The sequence below is a fragment of the Venturia canescens genome, chromosome 11 (assembly GCF_019457755.1).
Source record: "Venturia canescens isolate UGA chromosome 11, ASM1945775v1, whole genome shotgun sequence".
In the NCBI taxonomy this organism is placed as follows: domain Eukaryota; kingdom Metazoa; phylum Arthropoda; class Insecta; order Hymenoptera; family Ichneumonidae; genus Venturia; species Venturia canescens.
Window position 1 is genome coordinate 4,853,038 of NC_057431.1, and position 22,615 is coordinate 4,875,652.

At 45.4% G+C, this 22,615-nt stretch overlaps 5 protein-coding genes across 6 annotated transcripts; all 5 read right to left on the minus strand.

Annotated features, from left to right (window-relative positions):
* LOC122418387 (uncharacterized) lies at positions 1-10,307 on the minus strand. The gene is made up of 12 exons (XM_043432557.1): positions 10,073-10,307; positions 9,096-9,280; positions 8,383-8,499; positions 7,940-8,045; positions 7,387-7,494; positions 7,085-7,281; positions 6,905-7,015; positions 5,663-5,721; positions 3,093-3,244; positions 2,667-2,998; positions 1,149-1,259; positions 1-286 (listed from the first exon to the last, which is right to left on the minus strand). The coding sequence occupies exons 1-12, from the start codon at positions 10,238-10,240 to the stop codon at positions 1-3; spliced, it is 1,932 nt and encodes a 643-aa protein (XP_043288492.1). The 5' UTR covers positions 10,241-10,307.
* LOC122418458 (uncharacterized) lies at positions 6,267-7,572 on the minus strand. The gene is made up of 4 exons (XM_043432687.1): positions 7,387-7,572; positions 7,085-7,281; positions 6,905-7,015; positions 6,267-6,833 (listed from the first exon to the last, which is right to left on the minus strand). The coding sequence occupies exons 1-4, from the start codon at positions 7,555-7,557 to the stop codon at positions 6,698-6,700; spliced, it is 615 nt and encodes a 204-aa protein (XP_043288622.1). The 5' UTR covers positions 7,558-7,572; the 3' UTR covers positions 6,267-6,697.
* Positions 10,308-10,603: 296 nt separating the features above from the next.
* LOC122418388 (uncharacterized) lies at positions 10,604-12,446 on the minus strand. The gene is made up of 4 exons (XM_043432558.1): positions 12,273-12,446; positions 11,929-12,101; positions 11,249-11,365; positions 10,604-11,051 (listed from the first exon to the last, which is right to left on the minus strand). The coding sequence occupies exons 1-4, from the start codon at positions 12,444-12,446 to the stop codon at positions 10,922-10,924; spliced, it is 594 nt and encodes a 197-aa protein (XP_043288493.1). The 3' UTR covers positions 10,604-10,921.
* A 487-nt stretch (positions 12,447-12,933) lies between these two features.
* Positions 12,934-18,100, minus strand: LOC122418460 (uncharacterized). 2 transcript variants are annotated; one of them, XM_043432692.1, is made up of 4 exons: positions 17,779-18,100; positions 13,504-13,664; positions 13,269-13,376; positions 12,934-13,070 (listed from the first exon to the last, which is right to left on the minus strand). In XM_043432692.1, exons 2-4 carry the CDS (start codon positions 13,566-13,568, stop codon positions 12,959-12,961), a joined length of 285 nt encoding a protein of 94 aa, XP_043288627.1. In that variant the 5' UTR covers positions 13,569-13,664; positions 17,779-18,100; the 3' UTR covers positions 12,934-12,958. The 2 variants fall into 2 exon arrangements, with proteins under 2 accessions (XP_043288627.1, XP_043288625.1); XM_043432690.1 differs by having other exon boundaries at positions 13,504-13,801; positions 17,606-18,100.
* A 289-nt stretch (positions 18,101-18,389) lies between these two features.
* LOC122418389 (uncharacterized) lies at positions 18,390-22,520 on the minus strand. Its single transcript, XM_043432559.1, has 5 exons — positions 22,466-22,520; positions 21,160-21,387; positions 19,666-19,928; positions 18,634-18,741; positions 18,390-18,555 (listed from the first exon to the last, which is right to left on the minus strand). Exons 2-5 carry the CDS (start codon positions 21,355-21,357, stop codon positions 18,390-18,392), a joined length of 735 nt encoding a protein of 244 aa, XP_043288494.1. The 5' UTR covers positions 21,358-21,387; positions 22,466-22,520.
* Positions 22,521-22,615: the final 95 nt, after the last annotated feature.

Here is a 22,615-nt window from a genome sequence, read left to right on the forward strand (position 1 = left end):
CTACTTCATGTTGTACCGTACGATCGCTGAAGTTTCCGACGTGGCCTCGAGGCTTCCAACGTTTGGATGTTCCCCTTGTGAAGCATCAACAGGATTTCTCGGAAAGTACGAAGGCTTGTATTTCTGTTCGGGCACGCTGTATTTCCCGAGGGCCATGTCAATGAGGGAAAAACTGCAACTGGCAAACATGGCGGCACAGTCTCGACCCTCGTAGCCAGCTGTATGGGCGTTTGCGTACGTACGATGCTCCTCCGGCTCGTACGAAAGCACTCTCGTCAATGGTAACCTGCAACGACCCGCACCAGATACTATTAATCGAATTTCTCAAATTTCCCATCCCCTAATCGGATATCCCCAAACCGTTCATAAATCCAATTTTCCCAAGCCCTCCCGCTGACCGGCAATCCCGCGTGATAATCCCTGACCTTTCTCACCCGCGTCATTGACGCTTCCAAAAATTAAGGACCAGCGCGCCCGGGTTTCTTTGATCCGGAGCTTGGAAAATGTGGGTGGAAGACCGAGCTTCATTTTTGGATCAACTCGAACGACGATTTGAGTTTGAATGACTTCGGAATTTCGAACTACCGCAATGAATCGAGTGCACTGAAAATATCCCGCAATCTGACGCGGCTCATCTTCCCGCCCGACGAGATCGAGCTCGCCCCGCGAACCTCTGCATATCAAATTTTCAATCCAACGAAACTGAGCTAAAAAGCTGATCGGTGAAAATCCGCGTGATTATTTCCAATTCCCGGAGGGTTGTTTTGCACAATCGATTTCCAATGAGCACTCCCGCAGTCCTTATTCCCTCTCGCCATTGCTTTGCTCCTTAAATAACTAAAGTCTTGGGGAAACTGCAGCGATTTGTTAACGGCTCAGTGCACGCTCCACGAATATCGACAATTCTTTATCCCCCTTCCGGTTTTCTCATTTTTGTTGCCCCTTTCCCAGGAGTATCGCGTGCCTCGGGCGCCCCGAAGCCTCCAACTTTATCCTCCCTCAATCCCTTCGCGTTCGAACGTTAAGCAGAGTTGTTAGGCTCCGCCGTATGGATTTTTAGCTCGCGATCAAACTACCGGTACTCAACATCGTCCTTCGCACCAGGCTTCGAGCCCCTGCAGTTTATCTTTACGAGAAGCACAACTTACGTGAACGCTATTCGCATCATTTCCTCCACCAGGCTCCTCCCTTTGGGCATGAGTCGTTGCGAGGCCTCGCAAAGTGCCCTTAACACGCAACTACGACCGTCGAAATTCATCCTGGAATATTGAGATCGTTTTCATTGAGTACCTCTTGATGAGCTCCCTCTAATCAAGTTTATTTCGTCGGGCGAACTCACGCTGTTAGAAAAAATTCAACAAAATTCTCATTTCAATAAAAATACATTGGCAACGATCCGCGATCTTTCGTGCGGTTGAAAATCGACTGGAGGAAATATCGCGAAGGAAAACTCCACGGCAGCTTATTCATCTTTCATTGTTTCCCTTCGAAATGCTCTGGAAGCAACGTCCAGTTCAGCTACCGGATTCCAGCTCGGATTCTAGCTGTATACAGCCTCGTTTCGCTGGTCAGAACTTCAAGTTACTAGCAACAGAGCACAAGAGAGCGCGCTATTGATCCTTTCACCGGTCTACCATCTCTCAGACTCCGAGCCCATTCCCCACTCAAATTCTATTTCATTGTTTTCCACGCGAGAGCGATATACAGGAGAGAGAATGGGCAAAAATGCTCAGACTCTCCTCGAATAAGCGAATTGCATGTAGATGGATATTTCGCGGGCGAGGCGCACGGAGGATTCCGTTCGGAATGCTCGCTCCCTGGATTTTCAGCTTTTTCGAATCGCCCATTTCTTCCAGCCCTCCGAACCGAACGAAAATGTCTCTTTTTCAGAATTTCTGAAAAATGAAACTCCGCAATTTGCTGGCAGTGAAAAAAGCTGGATGACGAACCGGTTGGCCTCCGAGCCTCGGCCCTTTGGACACGACCCAATATTTGTTTTATGCAGCTTCGGTGAACGTTACGAATTTCAGCCGGTCGCCAGGAAGAAATAATTGTTCGATTTTTCTCCAAATTTTACTGGCTCCGATAGAAAAAACGGCGAGGGGGGGAAAATATTTGTGAAATAATCTGGATGAACGGAAGCCACGGAAGGTGATCGAATTTTTTTCGGCTCCGTCAGTTGAAGGGTTTTCGAAAAAAAAAAATCTGTATTCATCTCTCGAGCAGTCTCTCCGTCACCAGAATTTTCCATCTGACTCGTGCATGACAAATTCAATCACTCCGATGAAACCAATTTCTATTTTTTTTTTCCATCCCTCTCGGCTTTCTCGTTATTTCGAATAAGAGGGTTATGAGGGCGAGACTGAGAGGGAGAGCGGCTGAGCGGGCGGGTGTGGAGGTACACGTGGCTGTGGTCAATACTGTCCAGTCTATTTTTTATCCATCCTTTTTCCTTCTGTCCACTCCTTCTGCTCCCTTCCACTTTTTACCCTTTTTGCTTGGGAACAAGAGTTAAAACTACCCCGCCGCTTGTTATTGGACAGTTAGAGCAATTGAAACGTCGTATGGAAATCAATCTTTTGGCTGGTTCATCGACGATCGAAGGGGTGGAAAAATACGTTCGAATCTGTTTGCCAGAATGAAATATATTCGAATATTCGACTCACGCGTTCATGATGATTTCGAGCTTGCTGTAAAGGTCCCTGCGGTGTCGCCTCTTCAAGTAATCGTAACCGGCCTTGTGGTACTTTTTCTTGAGCTTCGGCCCGTGAATCTCCGCTCGAGTCCATTTCGCATCGTGCTTCCAACCTGGCGGATTGACCAGCTGATTTTTGCTCTCGAGATACTGGTATTTGTGCGGTTTGTCCTTCCTCAGCTCGAGAAAGGGCTCGAGTTCCGGTTTGCTCTCGTTCGGAAGATCGTAGGAGATCCCCCAGTTAAGGCCTTCGGTGAATATGTTGTCCGGTGTCAGAGTGTGCACGGTCATGCACAGGGCGATCTTGAGCGAGGAAAAATATCGATTTTTACCGGTGACAAAAATCAGCCACTTCCGGTTGCACCTCTCGGTGAAACGTGAGAGATTTTTAACTCACGGAAAAACTGGAACCCTCTGGGAAAACTACGTAACGTTTTTTTCGAGATAGACTTCGCTCTCTTCCATCACCGTCGACTAAAAATGCTGGGAGAATGCACACGAACAACACCACGATGGATCGTTGGAAAAAGCTCATTTTTCTCTCTCGATCTGCCAACATAAATTACAATTAAATTATAAATTATTACAAAACTTTTGCATGTGGGATTATTCCACAATTATAGGAAAGGGACGAGAGAAGCGACGGTTCGAGGCAGCCCTGAAAAATTCTCGAAACATTTTTTCGTTGGTCTCACAGAAGAGCGAAACCTTCTCGTTCCATTGGCCACGCGAAGGCTCGTGAGTGACGTGTCAAATAGGATTTTCGAGTCTCTTCTCTCCTCGTATTTCGTGCGGTCTCCTCGCGAGGACGTTGACTGAGAGGTTTTCCTCTTGTGTTGACAGCATCTTGGCCAATCTTGCTAAGACTTTTGATCCGATGCTTACCTTTTGTGGTCGCACGCGAGTCCCATAGATATATCCTTGAACGAAAGTGTACTGCAGAGAGTGGTTGTGCCTGGCTGATTTCAAGGGATGAAAACTTTCAAAGGTCTATTTAAGGGCGGGCTGGAATCCGGAGGTTTTATTTTTCCAAAATTCACCAGTGCGCTCTCGACCATCGATGCGTCGTCGAGCTGAAACTCGATGCTCGACGAGTGACCTTGAGACAAAAAGTTGGATTGATCTTGAAGAGATCAATCAGGGGATGCGAGGGGGTTCAATTGTCTCGATAAATTTTCATTACTCCATGGAGGAAACACAAAACTCGAAATTATTTTCAAGGTCGCACCGAGAAGAGGGTCGAAGCCGAGCACGAGACTTTTAATAAAAGTTCCATTTGTCGTTTTCATCGTAACTCGGTTCACGTATCGTGAGGATGATTGTTGTACGAGAGTTATATACGAGTGAACGGATCCGTGAGAAGCGAAACGAGATAGAAATTTATAGGGCCCATTGTAAGCACAGCCCGAGGCCGGGTGGGGGGGGGGGGGGGGGAGGGGAGAGAGTTAGAAAATGAGAGAGGAAAGAGTAGTTTCATCGCGCCTCGTCTTCATTCTTCTTCCACTTTCTCATTCCGTCTACTTTTGCTTCCTTCTCATTCGATTTTCTATCTTATATACACACGTCGAGCCCCGTTGTCGCGTCAGCGTAGATGAAACTTCCTGCGGCAGACGTAAGATCGATCCTCATCCAGCGCACTGGCTTTACCTAGCACAAGGAGCCTCGTGAACAACATTTCAAGTATCTCGTAACTCACTTCGATAAGCTCTTTAGGAAACGGGAAATTGTTACTTTATTCGTACGTGAATGACACTCCAGAAGGAATTTATACGTGCGAGCTGTCTAAGTGTGGAGCAATCTATCCGGGGCGTGGGTTGATTCCTGGGGGGGGGGCACCCCACCCCCACCCCGCCGCGCCCCGCTCCCCAAAGTTGAAGGATTTACGGGACACGGGAGATTTTGTGAGCTACAACGAGAGATCGGAAGACAAACAAGTTTTAATGGGCATGGGGCGAGTGCCCCCGAATGATTGGAGGACCCCCCCCCCGGGGGGGGGGGGGGGGGGGGCACTCCCCCCGCAGGAAGGATTGCAGGAAACCGTGGGGCATGAGGGAACTCCCCCTGATTCGGAGTCGAACTAACGCGAGGGCCACAGAAGGCCATTGTAGAACTTTAAAGCTGTTGTGGGGCCTGGGGGGTTGGGGGATGGGGCACTGGGGGGGTGCCCCCCCCCCCCCCTCCCCAAAGATGCGATTTTCTCTTTCTCCCCTTCAGCGGAGTGAATCCCTCTAACCGTACGATCCCCGAAAGTAAAACATTTCTATTTTGCATTCCCCATTCAACGTTCGTACAATTACACCTCGACCATCTGTCACAAGCGCTCTAGACTCGAATACAAAACAGTACAGTTATTAAAAAAGTATGCATGTACTAAAAGAAGAATAAAAAGTGATGGAATCCCAACAATATTTTGCCTGAACATGCTCCCTAGTCGCGCCAATAGGTCGGAACGAAGATAAAGCTCCGGAAGACGGGAGACTGCGCAGCGATTATTTAGCATCCCTATATCCGCGAGACTCTTCCCTACAACTTTCCTTCTACACGGGACGTTTTTAAATATCATATTTCCGAATAAATTGTCCCGAGATCTCCGCGGCTCACGTTTAACCGTGGTACGGATCGCGTTTAATAAGGTTTGTCAACACGCGCTCTGTGCCTCACACTCGCAGGCGCACTCGCCGCAAAGAGCAATGCCAAAAGCTGAATGGAACGGGGGTGCAAGGAAAAAAATTTGGAGGCTTCACTCGAGAACGGATGGACGCGAAAAAGCGAATAAAATAACAGAAATATGAAGTTTTTTCACGCGATGAATATGCACGAAGCGAATTATAACCGCGGACGCTGCGCGGAATACAATCGCCAAGTTTTTCCTTCAACAATTCGTCTTTCTTTGGAATTCGTACCACTCGATTCATTTTTCTTCCTTCTCAATCTCTCCGCTGTTTTCCGTTTTTTCCGTTCACGTACCTCTCGGACTTGACTCAACTTCTGGAGAAAATTTTTCTCTTCGAGCACTCTCGCTCCCACTTCGGCAACGAGAAACCCGCGGAACTGACCGCCGAGAAAACTCGGAGAGCACCTTCGGCCTCTCCGACAACGGGCGGGGGCTCCAACGCAAATTCACAGAATTCTATTGTCCGGACTATTAACACCGCTTAACGGCTCTTTTCTCTCTCGCTCCTCACTTTACCAACTAATTAGCACAAGTTCGACGCACTCCTCGTACTAATTGAACGTTGTTATTACGCCATATTCCGACTCTCGACTCAACCATGCGTTTGTATAATCGTTACCAAAGACCTTAACCTTTTAGCACGAATTACTCGAATTATTATGTCCGAGGGAAAAACAAACTGAGTATTTCACCTTTTTCAAACGATTCTCGAGATTTTGGGAACAGAAATTTTGAAACATCCTTCCGAGCCCACAGCAAATTTCTAAGGATCAATTAATCAGAGAATTTCCAAGCGAAATAGTTTTTGATTTATTGAAACATTCATTGCGACAGTCTTTGGAACGAAGTTTGACAAAACCTCGGAGTTATTGATTGCGGAATCTCGTTTTTGTCCAAACAGTCGAAAAGCAGCGCTGAAAGTTGTCCAACTGCAAATATCTTTGCATTATGTATACGCGCGCCACGGCGACGAGGGGATGGAACGGCCACACGTTTGTAACTGCTGCTCCCATTGTCTTCCACTGTTGGTTAACCGTGAATCCCTCAGGACACTCGTGACCTCACCTATCCACGACCTAATTTTCTATCACGACATTAAAACCAGCTTTGTCTTTCCAGTATTTCCAGAATCGATCACCTTCGAGCCGGACGATTCGAAGTTTGACTTTTCAAATTTTTTTTTAATTATTTGAATAAATGTTGGTATCTCAATTTTAGCTTTTCACTCGGTGAATGAATTTTCAAATTCTTTTTTCAATTCGAAATGGAGCGAATTCGAACGACAGGAAAAACGAGCTAGTCCAGGGATTTTATTCGTCGTTTGATTCTTAAACGAGAAAATCAGCGTTGCTGTTCAGCAGGAATTCTAGAATCGAAAATGGGCAAGGGTACTCGATGTGACAGTCGCCGCTCTTGCGATACGCGAGGTCGTACGAGTCCAACTCGGCTGCTCGGTCTTCGTGGCTGGAAAATAGTTTTGAAATGATTTTTCCAGCACTCGAACTTTGAGATAATGGTTAATAAAATTGTGAGACCTTAGAACGACTCGCAAGACGTCTTCGAGGAACGAGACACCCGGAGAACTCAAGTAAATGTTCGCCTCGCAGATCGTTCTCAAGAGACATTCCTTCCCAGGCAAACCCTGGCTGGGAAGCAATTAATCGATTATGCCATTCGAATTTGAAAAGAATGAAAAAAAGGAGGCAAATACTGACCTGGATAACGCCAGCTCAATTTTCGAATAAAGATCCCTTTTGTGACGTCGAATATGATGATAAATGTTCGTACGTTTCGAAGCTTTTTTCAAGAGCTTTTCTCCATTGGGAATTGGCCAAATCATGTCGAACTCGAGATCGAGGTTCCAGTTCTTTGGCTCGTTCACTTGGATCGCTTTCAGCAGAGTTATCGTCGTCTAAACAAACGATTATTAATCGAGTCATCTTTTCCATAAATTGGTCAATCGATTACCATTTTTTTCACATTTTTTCAACGATTATTTTTCCTCGGAGACACTCACCACGAAATTAGTCCCGGTGGGGAAAGCCAAGTGTCTCTTTTTCCTCGACAGTCTTCTGTTCGATTCCACCGAATTTTCGTTGCCCACATTTTTTTTGCTGACCGTTGACTGCCCGAGGAACGTCAAGGTTCCCACGAGCGCGAAAATGATAGCAAAAGTCATGTTCCTCATCACGAAATTTCGTAAGTGCAACTTTTTTTAAATAATTATTCAAATAAATATTGAGAATCGAGAAATTTGATGACTACGTAAATAAACTTTGGTGTGGAAATCAAAGAACTATCCAGTGAAACCGAAAAAAGCTGACTGAAGGCAGAAGCATCTTCGAAAAATGAGATCGAGCATGTTCCTCTTTCGTGAATCGTACAACTCGAGAGGTTTATTTGAAGTAAGAGTTATCAAGAGGCGTCAAGTGGGAACAGAGAACCACTTATAAGACCAAAAACAAGACACGTGAGGTGCGTCACGTTGATACAGTTGTAAGCACTTGAAAGCATTTGTATAGTGAGAAAGGACGAAGAAAAGTTGAAATTTCACAAATTTATTCAAAAATATTCGGACAGCTTGGATATTTTTTTTCACAATCATCTTCGGCTGTTACTTGATAGGACTTTTCGTATTCGGTCATAGGATCCTGGTCGTAATGTCCGTGGGGCAAGCTGTAAAGAAAAAATGTTTGAAATATTTTTTTATCGAATTCATTTTATTACGTTGACGATTCGAAGTGTTTGTTAAGGTAGATCATGTTCGAAGGATCGTATTTTATGGGTGTCTAAATAGGATCGATTTTTACTCCCTAGTAAGATAATTGTCTCGATTTTTTTCCCAAACCTTCATTGTATACTTCTTCGTTATTGTGTACAAGACGAACCCCTTAAAATTTGATATGCGCGTGAGCCACCGACTACCAATTTAAACCCTGTGTAAATTTCAAGAGTTTCCTAAGAAAATCGTTTCGTGCATGAACTACCTTAAATCGGCTGATAGTCTAATTACGTGAAAATCGAATGTAGAATTTCCTGCATAAAAGTTCCTTTGGCAGTTTCGTTCGTGCCACGTTTCCCTGCTTGACAGAGTGCCTTGAGGACGCAGGCTTTGCCGTCTTTTCCACGTCTGCAACCAAATAGTGACAGACAGACTCAATGACAGGTAAGTAGATCAGAAATCAAAAAATGAAGAATCGAGGATTACGGAGTGGAAAGATGATGAAATTCTCGACTGAAAAGTCCTCGCAAGTTTTTCGCTACGATCAATAGTTGCTGAAATAGAGAGGAAAAAGTGCAAGAGCCAATGCCCGAAGTCGGATCGCCAGAATGGGCGGAGCCAAAGAGTCCCCGCCCACGTGTCCCATTGGCTGGGACAAAACAATTGATATTTCAGCTCCTGGGCATCGGAGAGAAAAAATTCTGAAGACTTTTCTTTCCTAAATTGGCAGATCTGTGCAGAGCTCCATTCGGTTTCCTAGCAACGTGCAATTAATCTTCCACAGAAATAACCTTTTCCTCGAGGGTGTAACGTCAGACTGAAATAGCTCGTTGCATTCCGATTCTTTAGAGACAGCTATTTTTCTTCCATCCATTTGGTAATCTTTACACATCTTCGTTCTCCTTGTGCCGTGAAGCGGCAAAGGATAAAAATGTTTTCATTCAGCGGGGACTCTCTCGAGGCGTGAAGGAGAAGGATGCACAGAGCTTAACTGGTAGACTTACGTGCTCAACATTAGCTCCACTTTGCGGTAAAGCTCTCTTCTGCTTCTTCGATGATAAACTTCAGCTGGTTTTCTGTACGGCACTGTATTCGTGTGCGGCAATTCCCACGCCAGACCCGCGGTAACACCCATCGTGAAAAATGTTGCAGGCTTCGTGTAAGTGCCGATCGTCAAGCAGTAAATTAACTATCAATTGAAAAAGAAAACACTGAATGACGATCGACTCAAAAAATCCTCTCTCAATTAGCACGTCGTCAAAAAATATTTCAAAACAACGAAGAATACTTGAGTTTGTGAGAAACTTTTAAACTCATTCGTCCAAAACGATAAGTGTTAAGGGGGAAGTGTGAAAAAAAGAGCGATAGAGCTTCTTTAAGGTCCAAGGATAGCAGACTAATCGGTGAGAACTTGTCTTATTTTAATATTTAAATTACATCATTCAATTGTATCCTTTCGGAACGCGTTTTTCTCGAAAGCATGCTTTTTGACCTGGTTGACAGCAGAACTCTGTCAAATTTTGTCCAATCGACTTCATTCAAAAAGGATTCTCTTCGGGAAACTTATCGCTACCGTCGCATCGTAGAGTTTTTTTTTTAAATTGTTCACTATATTTTTTTATTAAAAATTCAGTGCAAAATTTTTGTGTAAAATTCGAATTTTTTTTAAAACGACCGCCACTTTTTTCTGATCAAAATTTTCAAATTTCCTACGATGCTGCGATAGTTATACTATTATAATTTAATGATCTTTTTCAATTTTTCATTTCGCTCCTCTGCTTAATAAAACGTTTTAAATATAAAAAATAAAATTTCCCCGTATACTTCGTTACTTCAACAATTAATACACAAAATTTCAAATAAATTGATCGAGGCCTTTTAAAAAAAGAAATCCCAAAAAATGCCTCATTTTCCAGCCTGCCACACTGATATTCTCCCTTAAAATTTCGTCAAAAAATTGAAAATAATCGACGAAACCAACCTGAACGTTGCTGCCCTGAGGAAACACGAGATACCGTTTCGAATCCTCGATCTCTCGTCCCTTCCGATGACCAAAAGTCTCGTTAGAAAAGTGTACCGAGCTCATGGCAAAATCCAAGTGTAAAAAAACCATGTAAGCGATAACAGCAACCACTTTTTCATTAGCCATAACGTTTTTATGTTCAGAAATTCTTCCTTAGTATCGGAGGACTGTGATTCTCGAGCAAACTCGTCGGCTCGTTGGAAGCTACAGACTGAAGAAAATCTCGCTCTCTTCGGATTTCCCTCAAGTGCTAAACGACTCACTCGCTCTCACCTACACGAATGCATTCTCATATTTGACTAGCTGTTAACTCTTGACTTCGCTCTCACTCTTGAAATTCGTTTTTTCGAGATTTTTAATGATATTTTTATTTTAAAAATGTTCACTCGACTATTGGAAGGTGAGGAGGATTAATTAACTTTGTTTATTTAATCGTTTTGCATTAATTTATTCCAACATTTTTGTTTAAAATACAGACGATAGGGACGAGGCAAAATGCCAGAAAAAAAAAGTAGGGCAGGTCAGTAAAAGTGCAGGTTTTGCAGCGATTTTTCGATCAGAGGCCTTTGATAGCGTTTGGAAGGTTCACTGCAGGCTTGTTTTTTTCTTATTTTTATCTCTCTCTATCTCTCCTGGTCTTCTCCTTTTTTGTGCACAGTCGTAGCTTCAGATCTGGCAGTACATTTGCCTCGATCAGGTTCCAAGCAAGTGGAAATATCTCGTTGGGTTCATTTCCTCGTTTTTTGTAACTCTTGCTCAGTGTTTTTTTTTTTTTTTTTTTTTTATTTTTGTGTTTCCGTGCTCCCGTCAAAAGTCTAAGTCGTAAATCGAGTGCTGGCAAGTCGGATAGAGACGAGAGCAGTCTTGGTGCTGCTGGTGGGCACGATCGTACTCCTCGTGACCAGCGACCTCGAACTTTGTTCCGTCGTTTCGGAGGCTGAAAAAAGCCTCGTTAAAATCCACCCAACAAAATCGTTTTTGCTATGAAACCGTTAAAAAACCGACGAAATTTATTCGAATTGCCGTCATTTGGCAGTCCGGACTTCAGCAAATGCTGCAAAATTTTGCTTTTAGAGCTCTGAAAAAGACACGAAAGTGAGGAAAAGAGCCTCCCGATATAAAGGCTCGACTCACCTGAAAATAGCGTGCAGCAGCTCTTGGACGAATGTGCCACTTGCAATTGCGGTCGAATCCCTTTGGCCTGCTTCGCAGAGCGCTCTCATTACGCAGGATCTCCCATCAAGACCCGCCCTTGTATGAAAACAGGCATTTCGACAGGGCGTGTGAAACGTCAAAGTGTGCGTGGCGGCACGATGTGTCAAGGGGGCCAAAGTTTTAATTAAAGTCTTAATTTAGTATAGCCAGTGTTAGTTGGAGCCGCAAACATCGTCGGAATTCTCCCTTCGCTCCGAACCCCCACCCCAGCCCCCCTACGACCTCGACGAAAGCAAGCTTACAACTTGTATTCCAATATGGCGTCTAAATGCAATTTAAATCTATTATCGGGCCAAATTAACGGCGAGTCAACAATTCGTCTTCAATTATTCGAGCTATTCGGCAAGTTTTACAAGACGACGGAAGCCGCAGGGCGGATTTGAGTGCCTGCACAGTCCCAAGTTCGTTAGGTCAACGAGGTCACGGGATTTTACTCGGTTCTTTTTCGTCAAGGGTTCAAAAAATCTTGGATTTTTTCATGGGGATAAAAATCGCATTTTTTTGGCATAATTCATCAAATTTTCACCATTTTTTTTTTAAGGGCGATAGAAAATTTCGAAAAAAGTTATATTTTATTCCAGGCACTTTGGGCTACTTACGACTGCAGGAACGCTTCGATTTTCGGATAAATCACACTCCGACTCCGACGGTGCAACAAATTTGATAACTTTTTCTCAAACTTGCTCGGCAGCTCCCAGGCCAGTGCTGCAGTCAGGCCGACCACTAATTCCCCTGGTTTCGCGTATGCACCGATCGTGAGACAATAAACGCACTAAAAATAAAAATTTAACAAAAAGTGAATAAAAACAAATTTTTTGGGACGATGAAAATGTTCAATAGGCAATTTAGTGCCTCCGAATTCGTTTATATTTTGAAAATTATCAAAAATTACAGTAAATTTGTTTGTTTTCGAGATTAAAAAAAGAGACGAAATTGAGTTTACCTGGACGTTGCTTCCCTCAGGAAAAATCAAGTACCTTTTCCGTCTCGACAAGACTCTGCTGTTCGAAAATTCGGTTTCATTACCAAAGTGCAGCTCTCCCGAGCTCTCGTTCGCCTGGTTCAAATGAGCGTGAAAAAAGAGCAGCAAAATGGTCAATCCAGCGGAGCTTTTCATGGTTTTTTATTTCCTATTTTTACGTCCCTCAAAAAAGCAGCTTTTTCGAGCTTATTGATTCAAATGACAAACAAAGAAATCGGTGTTTGAGTTCGAAACATGTTGGAGGTCGGACGAGAGGACTGTGAAGAGCGAAACGAAGGACGCTCTCGCGCGGCAGCCGTGACACACGCGGGAGGACGAAAAATAGTTTGCTCGGAAAATAAGAGGCCCGATAATTCGTTGATACAACTCCGTAGTACTTTTTTCCCCCTCGCTCCTCGAGCCGTTATGTTTGTTCTGAAATAATTCTGAAGGAAAATCGTGCGTCCAGAATACTCGGGCAAATGGCTCGAGAGGTTTCTCCGCGAAGATGCGATGACGTAAGATTTTTTCAGAGCCCCTTGCAGAGAGCAGAATACGAATGAGAATTCCCCGGAGACTCTGGAAAATCGTTGAATTCACAAAACGAGAGTTTTTCTTCGCCATTTTTTATTTTACAACATTTCCATCGGTACGCCCTTTAAAAGCAACTAATCTGAGGTCTCGAGCAAGTCGTTGACGCCGACGAGCTCCAGAGGACAGCGAGAGGAGTGCCGCTGGCAAGCGATCTCATCGAACCTCGTCCCATCGTCGCTCGTTTTCCTGCGAATAATCGTGCAATGAAATTTCAAAAAATTCTTCATCAACGACGATTTTTTTATTAACTTCCGTTCCGATGAATTTTCCTCAAGCAGGAAAACGAGTTGAGAAAAACTATCGTTGACGAAGGAAAGGATTTTCAAATTTGATAAAAAAACAAAAAAAGTATTCAAAAAGAAAGTTCTTTTTCGGTGCGCTTACTGGGTCAGGAGCTTCAGCACTTTCGCCATCACTCCTTCCTTCCCTCGAACGTAATGGAGCGCCTGACAAATATTTTTTGCCAAACACGCCTCGCCATCGAAGCCGTGTCTGGAAGGAGAGAAATGGTCGTTCCTCGAGTAGACTCGCAGCCATGAGATTATCTTCGTTGCTCGTAAGCGCGCGAAGAAAACAAAATTCCGTTTTTTTCTCAACGAGGTTAAAACTGCTTTGTTACCTCTCGTAGAGGAGCTCCGCGTCCTCGTGGATTTCGTCGAGGCTCCTGCGCTTCCGTTTGTCCATACTACCGGAGGGCAGTTTCCAAGTGACTTTGAAGCCGGTTGCTTGAGCGAAGATCGTCGAGGTTGGTATCGAGGCTATTTTGTAGTTGAGTCTGTACTGGAAGTCGAGAAAACACCTTAATTGAGGCGGCTTAATGCCTCGAGAGCGAAGTTCGAAGGCAGCAGGACCGAGGCAAGAAGCGGGGTAGATCGAAAGTGAAGAAATTCTTGAAAAAAGTGGTCGCATTGAAAATTCTGAAAAAAGAAAAGCCTGTTGAGGCATTTTGAAAATCTCAAACTATTTTAAACCGTTTTCCAAGAGTAGATTTTCAGCCTTTTGAAAATCCTCGTAAATCGAGCGACGCTGAGATGCTTCGAAGAAGAAGTTCGTTTGTGATATTTAAGGCAGAGGGAGTGAGAGGACGGGGATAAGGTCAATTTGAGAAGCCCGAATGGTATCGATCTCCCGGTCGGTCGACGCCCTATCGCCTGGCAATTTCTTAGGAGCGAAAGAAATACAGAGAGTTTTGGCTACACCCCAATGTTGTCTGACGTTTAGCTGCGAATAAAAAGTGTTCCAAAGCCCTCGGAGTTTTGGATATTATTTCAGCGAGAACGTTGCGGATCGAGGGGGAGGAATGCAGCCCGCGAATAAATATGTCGCGATACAGGAAAGCTCGCAAGCACGTTCCCCCGCTCTCGATCTTTCCTTTCATCTTGGCGGATTTTTCCACGCGGCAATGGCCCCCCGCGTCGTCGTATCAAAATAGAACAGCTGTGAGAACGGAAAAAGGGGAACGCGGAGGGCGGGCGGCGGTGCCAGAGGAATGTTGCGGGCTCGAAACTGATATTAAGGGGCATCGAGTCGCGAATACATCGCGCCACTGTTTCTCCCCGCACACATGTGAATAGACATTTGAATATAGATATGGGAGGTTCTGACTGCCGGGATCGTTGGAGCGCGGGCGCGCGCCCACGCCTTTACCTACCCCTACAGCAGGGTGGTGGCTGCCACCGCGGCCTGGACCTGGCAAGCCATTTGTCACAGAAAAACCTTCCCCCTGCTCGCTTCCTTTCTTTCTGCGCTTACTTTCCTGCCTATCTATGGGATCTTCCAGGAGAAATCGAGCTGGAGGACTCGAGATGCGAGGGCTGGAAAAGGTGCTGGGAAACGTTTTTTGGGGGGCCGAATGCTTCTTAGGATTGTTCGGACACTCCCTGCTCCGCGAGAGCGTCCAAGAGGAAAAGGGACTTTGGACATTTTTAAGGGGACAGGAATGACGAATTTTAGGGTTGTTCGGAGTCGAGGAAAGCGGAAACTTTGATTCTCCTGGCTTCGGAAGTTTTATTTTCCTCGCTGTTGATACCTGGGGCTCGGAGACGGGGGGAAAGACATCAAAAGTCCACGTGCCCGTCCACGGAAATGATGGATATCGCAGGGGTGAGAACGAGCTGGAACTTTGGCCTGGAAGAACTCGTGCCTGTGCATGTGCTCGTTCGACTCATTCCCACTGTTTCTTACCCACCGAAAATACACGAAAGCCTCCATCGATTTATATCCCACCTCGGCTATACACGCGAAACGACAAACGGGCATGAATGTGTATGGGAAAACAGAGCACGTGTGTATCACCAGTTCCGACCACGGAACACGAGATTCTCAATTTCCCCGAGTCCCCGTCCCGTCTCGGCTGTGAGTTACGTGTGAATAGAGACTCCGCCGATACGCGAGGACCGCAGCGATACCAAATAAATATCCGATCGGGACCGAAGAGACAAAATAAATTATTGAAAATCGCCGAAACGTTACGAGCCCAATCGAGGAATCTTTCGGCCAATAAATTTTTGACGGAACACCTTAAAAGGGTGGTGGGCAGGGAGAGAATGTGAGAAACGAGAATTTCGGCATTTCGACATTTTCCAATTTCTACGGTCCAGCGAAACCGAGCTTCAAACTGCCGCGCGGAGACTGTCAAATTGGGCAGGCGAAAATTCGGCGAAAATCGAACTTTAAGGAGGCTCGTTCAGGTCCCCGTTATTCACTTAGCCTCGGACGGCAAGCGTGCTCATTCCCGGCGATGAAGGTCTCGCCAACCCGCGAAGGATTTTCTCTCCGAGGTCCTTCCTCAGAGACCAAACGTTCGAGGAATCAGGCGAATCCCCGATTCCGGATATCATCAAATGCACCAAACCTCCGGCTCGTTAATGCTCTTTACCCTGCACCAGCTTCGCGGAGGTGGCTCCCTCTCCGGATCCCCTGCGGTGGCCCACTAATCCTGTCAATCTCGTAGAGGGGCGCCCGAGACGAAACGAGCCACCCGAGAAAATATTGTACTTTTCACAACTTTCACATACTTTTTCCAAGAAATGAACTTTTTTGCAATTTTCATGAAAAACTCTGAGGCTCAGAATCCAAAGATAAAAAATGTTCATCATTCGAATTTAAAAATCAGTGAAATTCGTTTTTTTACTTCGGTCTTCGCTCAACAAACCTTCTGAAAGCGTGAAAAGGGCACGGAGAGATAAAATAATTGTACAAGAGGCCGAAATGTCAGCATAAACGAAAATTGAAAAGAATATGTGAAAAAAAAAATAAATTTTGAAGAAATTTCAATTTCTTGTTTTTTAATTTCTAGCAAAAGATAAAAACTTTTAAACATTTCCGCATTTTTGAGGCACCCCGTTCAGCCCCGTTTCCCTTTATACCCAAGACGAGTCCAATGGGCGACTCAATCGTCCACTTGAGTCTCGTCAAGATCATTCGATTTCATCATTCGGATTTGGCCAGCCGTCGGTGAGTCGGCGTCGCAGAAGCGAGCGTCTAAAAGCGACAGTTTCCCCTCGACGCGGTTCTAAACTCTGCTGAGCTTGATTAGCACCGAGCGCAACAAGCTTAAGTGACAAAAAGATGCGCGGAGATGGAGAGTCAGTGGGGTTGAGGTACGAGTCCATGGGGCATGTCCTGGCTGAGGCTTCCGTATGCAAATAGGGATTGAAGAGGAGACGCCTTAACGGTGTCGAGGTTGGCGGTGCTCCTCGTAACAGGCTGGGGAAGCTGTACAGTGAGATTCCCCAGCTGTGCGGGCTCTCGTAGGACACGGGGATGGCAAACGAGGTTACGCGTCATTGCGGAGCTCGACAACTCGGCTCCGACGGTTCGGATTCGGCTCTCAACGTCGCATGCACCGGGGACGTTTTGCCACGTAACGAGGAGGTTGTGCCTCCTCGTGTGAGTGACCTCAAACGACCTTGAGAGTGGCCCGGACCCCTCGGCACTTCGGGGACCGAGTTGCAGCGGTCCCCTTAAAGGTCGACAGCAGAATCGCGTTGACGGAGGATTTCCAGGGCGGAGGAGGCTGCTGCTCGAGGTCTGAAAATCGATGAAAAGTAGAATAACTCACGAAAAAATTGCTGCCCTTTGGGAAAGCAACGAGCCTCTTGGCTCTGGAGTGAGCCGGTGGGAAGCCAGCCCCGACTGGAAGGATCAGCCTGACCGCGACGATGTACAAAACGGCTCGGTACAGAAGCTGCATAATCGCCAGGCGGTTTGAGCTCTCGGGGTACGAATACGAGAATGTTCGCAAGGCGAGTATGCGTCGAGTGCTAAGTGTCCGGGGCTGGGGATGGGCAGGGCTGAGAATCGCTGATGTTCCGAGCTGCCAGAAAGGCTCGGGCTTCGCCAGACAAGCCGACCAGGGAGAGAGAGAATTTCCGCTCCGGCTATATGGACATGGAACAATGGCCTGCAGACAAATTGTAATCGTCATCGCAAACAACCCCGAGCAAAAACAACAACGCCTTTACATTTATTCTCATTCCTGGCCGTGTTCCTTCTCATTTTTACTTGGGTTACCACACATTTTATTGTTTAAGAAACTCCCTTTACGAGCCTGTACGGCGTATTCGTCTCTTTCGTTTCATTTAATCAACATATTTTTACTCCAGCGAATCATTATCGTTTCTATTTTATACACGTTTGACATTTATTTCTGTATTTTCATCACTCGACATTCAACTATTATTGTCATTATTTCTAATTGTCGTGAAACTTTATTTTACCGTATAAAGACCAAACTGCCTCGGCTCCTGCGCGACGTTTATTCCTTCATTTCCTTCACTCGACGTTGGACTCTTATAATTACTATTTTTAATGATGGTTAAATTTGATTTTACTATACGAGGACCGACACCTCGGCCCCAGGGACATTAATTTAAAAACTTTTATCACTCACATTGAACCTTAATATTGTTAATAATTATTATTGTTCGTTAATATTCGTTATTAATTATCGTAGAATTTGATTCGACCATAAAAAGACCGAACCGCCTCGGCTGCTACGAAATAACTGATGAACGTACTTATGAGGCCCTTCTCGTTCTCCCGTTTACCTCCGGTCTCAATTGTTTGAACGAGTTTATGTGCCTGCGAAATTAACACTCGATAATCGAGCAGGATTTTTTTCCGGAGGTAGACGAGTGTTTGGGATTATACAAGATAAAAATGGGGTCGATGACTCCATCGTGGGGCTCAGCTGTGTAATTCAGCGTCAGCAGTTCTCGGTGCCTTAATAATTAACGTGTACACAAAACGATGCCTCGTGAGGTACCGTGTTGTTTTTTTTTTTTTTTTTTGTTGCTATTATCGTCATCGAAATATTGATACAGTAAATGAGTATTCGGTCCGAGAGAGGCGGAAACTGGGGAAAAAAATGCAGCGCTTAAAACTCCTTAATAATTAATCAAATCGATGTAACAATGGATTGGGAGGGCTCCTTAAAAGGAAAATCCATTTTTATTATTTATTATAGCGAATGTCGTCTGGTACCGGTGCTGGTACAATTCGTCATATATAGTCGAGGGTCGAGACTCTGTCCAATAATCCAAATCCCTCAGGACACGCGGGATAATTAAGGGAACAATCGCTCCCATTCATTCCTGTGAGCGAAGCTCGAAGATAATCGTCGTAGTCGGTCCGAGTGTTGAAACCACTTCCGGGAAGGTGCTCCGGGCTGTCGAGTTGGAAAAATAAGATGCCGAGAAAAAGTAATGCTCCGAGGTGGGGAAAAAAGCATCGCGAGACTGCTTACGTGAGTATAACATCGAATAACTGTCCCACGAGGCCTTGATCCTTGAGCGGAGTCTCCGCAACTTCGCATATGCTTTTCATCAGACACTCCCTTCCGTTGCCACCCCATCTGCGAAATAAAATGACATTGGAATCTGCCTCTTTCTCACCAGCGGCTTCGCCAGACTCCATACGTTGGAATACTACTTTTGTAAAGCTGTCGAGAACAGAGCAAAAATGAAATTCTTGAAAAATGGACTTTGGGCGTTTATTACTGTAGATGGAAGGGGGGGAGAGAAAAAAATTGGAGCAGCGAACGGAAATTTATTGTTCGCCAAACGATCACTGACCGGATCGCCTTAAGAACGATACGAACGACAGATAAAAATTCCGATACCCCGAGCCATGGGGAAACGTAATTCACCCCTTTCCAAGCCCTCATTAATTCACGAACCCGAGACGGAGACCCTTCGAAAGTTGCGATTATTCCTTCCCCCCTCTCCCTCGCCCGTCTTGCCCCATCGCCGCGATAGTCCAATTACAATCATAATATCTCACGGAATTTTTATTTCCTACGGCGTTTATATCGAGAAACGTGACAATGAAGAAGCTCAATGTAGTCGCGCGTGTTAACGAGCCGGGGATCCCGAGAATGGCAACCCGGCACAATTAAATTCCAATATATACACCTAAATTCCTATACATCCGTATAAATACGTTACGTATTAATGGATTTAGAATGGAAATCGAGTTGAGGGTCCACTGGTCGGAAAGATCATTGAATTCTGAAGAAAAAAGTCCTTTGCCATATTCCTCTGCGATGCGCCGTTCCCGAGATATTCGATCGTCCGCTAGCGACCAATGGGGAGGCGCGTTCTCGGCCCGCCCACTGCGCCGCGTCGCAGCGAGTAATTGGTTCTCGATAAACGTTTAATAACTCGAGAACGGTGCATCGGAGGAGAAAATGGCCGAGGACTTTTTTGTTGGAAATTGTTCGCTCTGATCGAAGGTACCAGAAGAATTGAGATCGGAAAGAAATCAACGTTTTTCTCACCTTTCGATCGCCAGTTCGAGCGATCGATAGAACGTCGCTCTTGTTTCATCCGGTCCGGTTGCTCGGTCCCTCGGTCGAGGCAGGCTCGTCACGTTCGCTGTCATTCTTCTCCATCTTCTCACGCCCCTGCCCCTCCCAGCGTCAAAATAGTGAGTGAAAAACGTCGCGTTTTGAGGAATCGGGAATTGGAACTGGAAGTTTACGCCGAAGCTCATCGATCGTCCTTTCGCCAGAGAGATCGGCACGCTGATGCCCATCAAGAGCTTCGAAAAAAACGTTCCCAATGACGCCGAGGTCGAAGTCACTCCGGAGGAATGAAAATCAAATAAAATCGTTGGGCCACTAAAATAATTGAGAATCGGGAAAGCGGCGGCGAAAACGCATCGGCATTTCTCATAATTTCAATGCGGCGAACAGGTCTCGAAAGTTGAGAAAGAACCGAACCGAATAAGATGCAAGTCAAACAGGCCGAAGAGGATAAAATTGGAGATTGGACTGGGTGAAAATGCGTGAATCGAGCTCAACTATCTCCGGGAAAGCGTGCTAGGGTTTTTGCTCTTTCGCTGGAACTTTCAACGGAGCATGAAGTCAAGTTCCTCCGCGCGAGCGCGCTTCTTGTCCCGTCCTCTCTCATATTTCAATCTTTGGAATGCGAAGACTCATGGTCCATTCATTTCCCAAGGCAGTCTCTACGATATTACGCTCCTATCTCAGCTTTCGGTGGACCGGAGCTCCCGTGAAAAGTTTACCATTCGCCTGACCTCATCGTCCGTCCGCACTTGCCATTATTCCCGATCCTCTGGCCCGCCGAGAGGAAGCCGCAAGTTACGAGCCACCGTAAATACCGAGTCCCCAACTTTTTTTACATCGAGCTCACTTTTTAAAGCTTCTCTTAATAAATAACGAGTCGAGCTCGATTCTCGCGGGTTGAGTAAATAATTAGGAAAGAATTTGAGCTGAATTACGGACGCGAAATGCGGAGGATCAAAGGGGCCTGCGGGGTTAACGCTCGAAGGAAAAATCGTGCGTCGTCCTCGCGAGTAGCCGCAGCGGCGATCGATCGTAATAAGAAGTTAGCGTGGTGGGAGCGATAGGGAGAATCTATTCCCTCGTTTATACCAGCAGGGAGAAGTTAATTACGCGATTAACCGAAGCGAAATGAGATTCCAGTGATTGTGGATGGGACGATCCTCGTTATTTGTTTATCCGTGCGCGCCAGGGGCCCGCATTTCCCGTTAGACTTTGGCCTCCTCGGTTAGAGCTCCGTAACCCGTACCGAACGAGGAAAATAAGAGGCGATAAGAATAAGGCACCTTTGAGATTACGAGATTACTAAAGTTTACAGGATCAAAATCATTCGGGGATAAAAGGGGATTCCGAGAAAGGAAATGGCGAATTTTCACTTCCGGATCGATCCGCGACGAAAATTTCATTAACAAATTCCATCTTTTCCTTTTTTTTCGTCTCTACTCTCGCCTAATTTTTCATCCCTACCTTGAGCGTCCCACCGTACGGTGAGACGAGAGGGGGTGGAAACAAGTGATCCTTCTCCCTCCCGGAAAGCCTTTCCTTTTCCGTCCCCGATCCCTCGTCCTTTGTGACCGAGGACGCCGACGTCGTCGAGGTCGCTTCGTTCCTCTTGATTTGCCAAACGCAATATAGCCCCATCAACATGAATATACGGACCCTCATCTTTCGTCAACGCCCTCCGCAGTGATTTTCCTGGAGACATTTTGCGATATAAAATCTCCTCCGTCCAACAAGCTTTTATTATTTCTGATTTATGACACAATAACTCCCCGTTTATCCGCAGCTTATTTCCCTTATAAATAAACAACAACGCCGTAAGATCTAATCAAATATTTGTGTGAAAATCCGTTAATTTTGGAGGGCAAAATCGTTTGGAAAAATCCAAATTAACGAGGAGCCATAGATTCAATTTTCCGCAGGCTCGAAATTTCGGGGGCCCCGTGGGACCGGAAGCGGTCCTCGAAAGGGGAGAGAATCCGGCCAATTTTTTGGCCAGTTCGGACGAGAATGCAGTAGCTCAATCGACCTCGATAATGGGAGGTCGAGCAGCCTCGAAAGTCGAAATTTCAAGAGTCGATGAAAAATTCATGAATATTAATTGAAATTGGATTGCACCGGTTGATGAGCGAGCCCCAGGACCGTTTGTTTATCGTAGTTTAACACGATGAAAATGAACAAAGCACGTTTCCGTGTCAGCCCCGCACCGATATATATCTGTACATCCGTATTTACATTAACGGAAAATCGTTTTTGTCGAAATAACGCCGAGTTCTGGATCTGATGGCTATGACCCAAATCAGATTCGTCGCAAACATCAAATCTCTTCATGAATATGTATTTTACGAAGGTATATATGTTAGTTAAAATCGTTGTGAACTGGAACTCTCAGTGGGAAAGTGGAGCGAGGAGCACGAGGAGTGTGGAGGGGCGGGGGGAGGGGGGGGGTGAGGTTAGGGGTAGGAGCTTTATGAAACGTCGAGGGGGATGCAAGAGGCTTGTTGACGAATTCTCGTAAATTAATTAGACCCTCAGGAATTTCCAAACTCTAACGTGTTTTGAATAATTAAACGATCGTTCATTCGGATTTCTTGGGCCCAATGTTGAGGGAGGTTGCACAAAAAAGGGGCGGATTTTTCATCGAGGCCGAAAGAGCTAAAGCGGATTAAACACCTTCGATTTGAACGGAGAATTATTGTGTTGCATAATAATCGATTAAAGGTTCATAAAATTAAGATCATTTCAATAAAAACGTGATTTGAACGTTCAGTACCGGAGTCGTGATGAATCTTCGGGATGAATGAAAACAGGAGGTAAATAACGGCCGGTTTGATCCTCGTTGCTATTTCGCCGAGTGTTCACTTTCCTCTTCTTTTTTATATGATTTGTGTTTATTTATTTTATCACTATATTTCGTAGCGGT

Excerpts from the sequence above, each read along its gene's own strand:
- LOC122418458 (XM_043432687.1), bottom strand. The coding sequence starts at position 7,557 with ATGAGGAACATGACTTTTGCTATCATTTTCGCGCTCGTGGGAACCTTG. Across the intron at positions 7,016-7,084 it reads ATTGAGCTGGCGTTATCCAG|CCAGGGTTTGCCTGGGAAGG; the intron begins GTCAGTATTTGC and ends ATTGCTTCCCAG. Across the intron at positions 6,834-6,904 it reads GTCTTGCGAGTCGTTCTAAG|CCACGAAGACCGAGCAGCCG; the intron begins GTCTCACAATTT and ends ACTATTTTCCAG.
- LOC122418387 (XM_043432557.1), bottom strand. The coding sequence starts at position 10,240 with ATGGCTAATGAAAAAGTGGTTGCTGTTATCGCTTACATGGTTTTTTTA. Across the intron at positions 9,281-10,072 it reads CTCAGGGCAGCAACGTTCAG|TTAATTTACTGCTTGACGAT; the intron begins GTTGGTTTCGTC and ends TTCAATTGATAG. Across the intron at positions 1,260-2,666 it reads CTCGAAATCATCATGAACGC|GATGAATTTCGACGGTCGTA; the intron begins GTGAGTCGAATA and ends TCAATATTCCAG.
- LOC122418388 (XM_043432558.1), bottom strand. The coding sequence starts at position 12,446 with ATGAAAAGCTCCGCTGGATTGACCATTTTGCTGCTCTTTTTTCACGCT. Across the intron at positions 12,102-12,272 it reads CTGAGGGAAGCAACGTCCAG|TGCGTTTATTGTCTCACGAT; the intron begins GTAAACTCAATT and ends TTTTATTTTTAG. Across the intron at positions 11,052-11,248 it reads CTGCTGCACGCTATTTTCAG|CCTCCGAAACGACGGAACAA; the intron begins GTGAGTCGAGCC and ends GGCTTTTTTCAG.
- LOC122418460 (XM_043432690.1), bottom strand. The coding sequence starts at position 13,793 with ATGCGACCACTTTTTTCAAGAATTTCTTCACTTTCGATCTACCCCGCT. Across the intron at positions 13,377-13,503 it reads GCGGAGCTCCTCTACGAGAG|ACACGGCTTCGATGGCGAGG; the intron begins GTAACAAAGCAG and ends CTCTCCTTCCAG. Across the intron at positions 13,071-13,268 it reads GTGCTGAAGCTCCTGACCCA|GAAAACGAGCGACGATGGGA; the intron begins GTAAGCGCACCG and ends GATTATTCGCAG.
- LOC122418389 (XM_043432559.1), bottom strand. The coding sequence starts at position 21,357 with ATGAGGGTCCGTATATTCATGTTGATGGGGCTATATTGCGTTTGGCAA. Across the intron at positions 19,929-21,159 it reads CGTACGGTGGGACGCTCAAG|CTCTTGATGGGCATCAGCGT; the intron begins GTAGGGATGAAA and ends TTTTTTTCGAAG. Across the intron at positions 18,742-19,665 it reads CTCGAACTGGCGATCGAAAG|ATGGGGTGGCAACGGAAGGG; the intron begins GTGAGAAAAACG and ends TTTATTTCGCAG.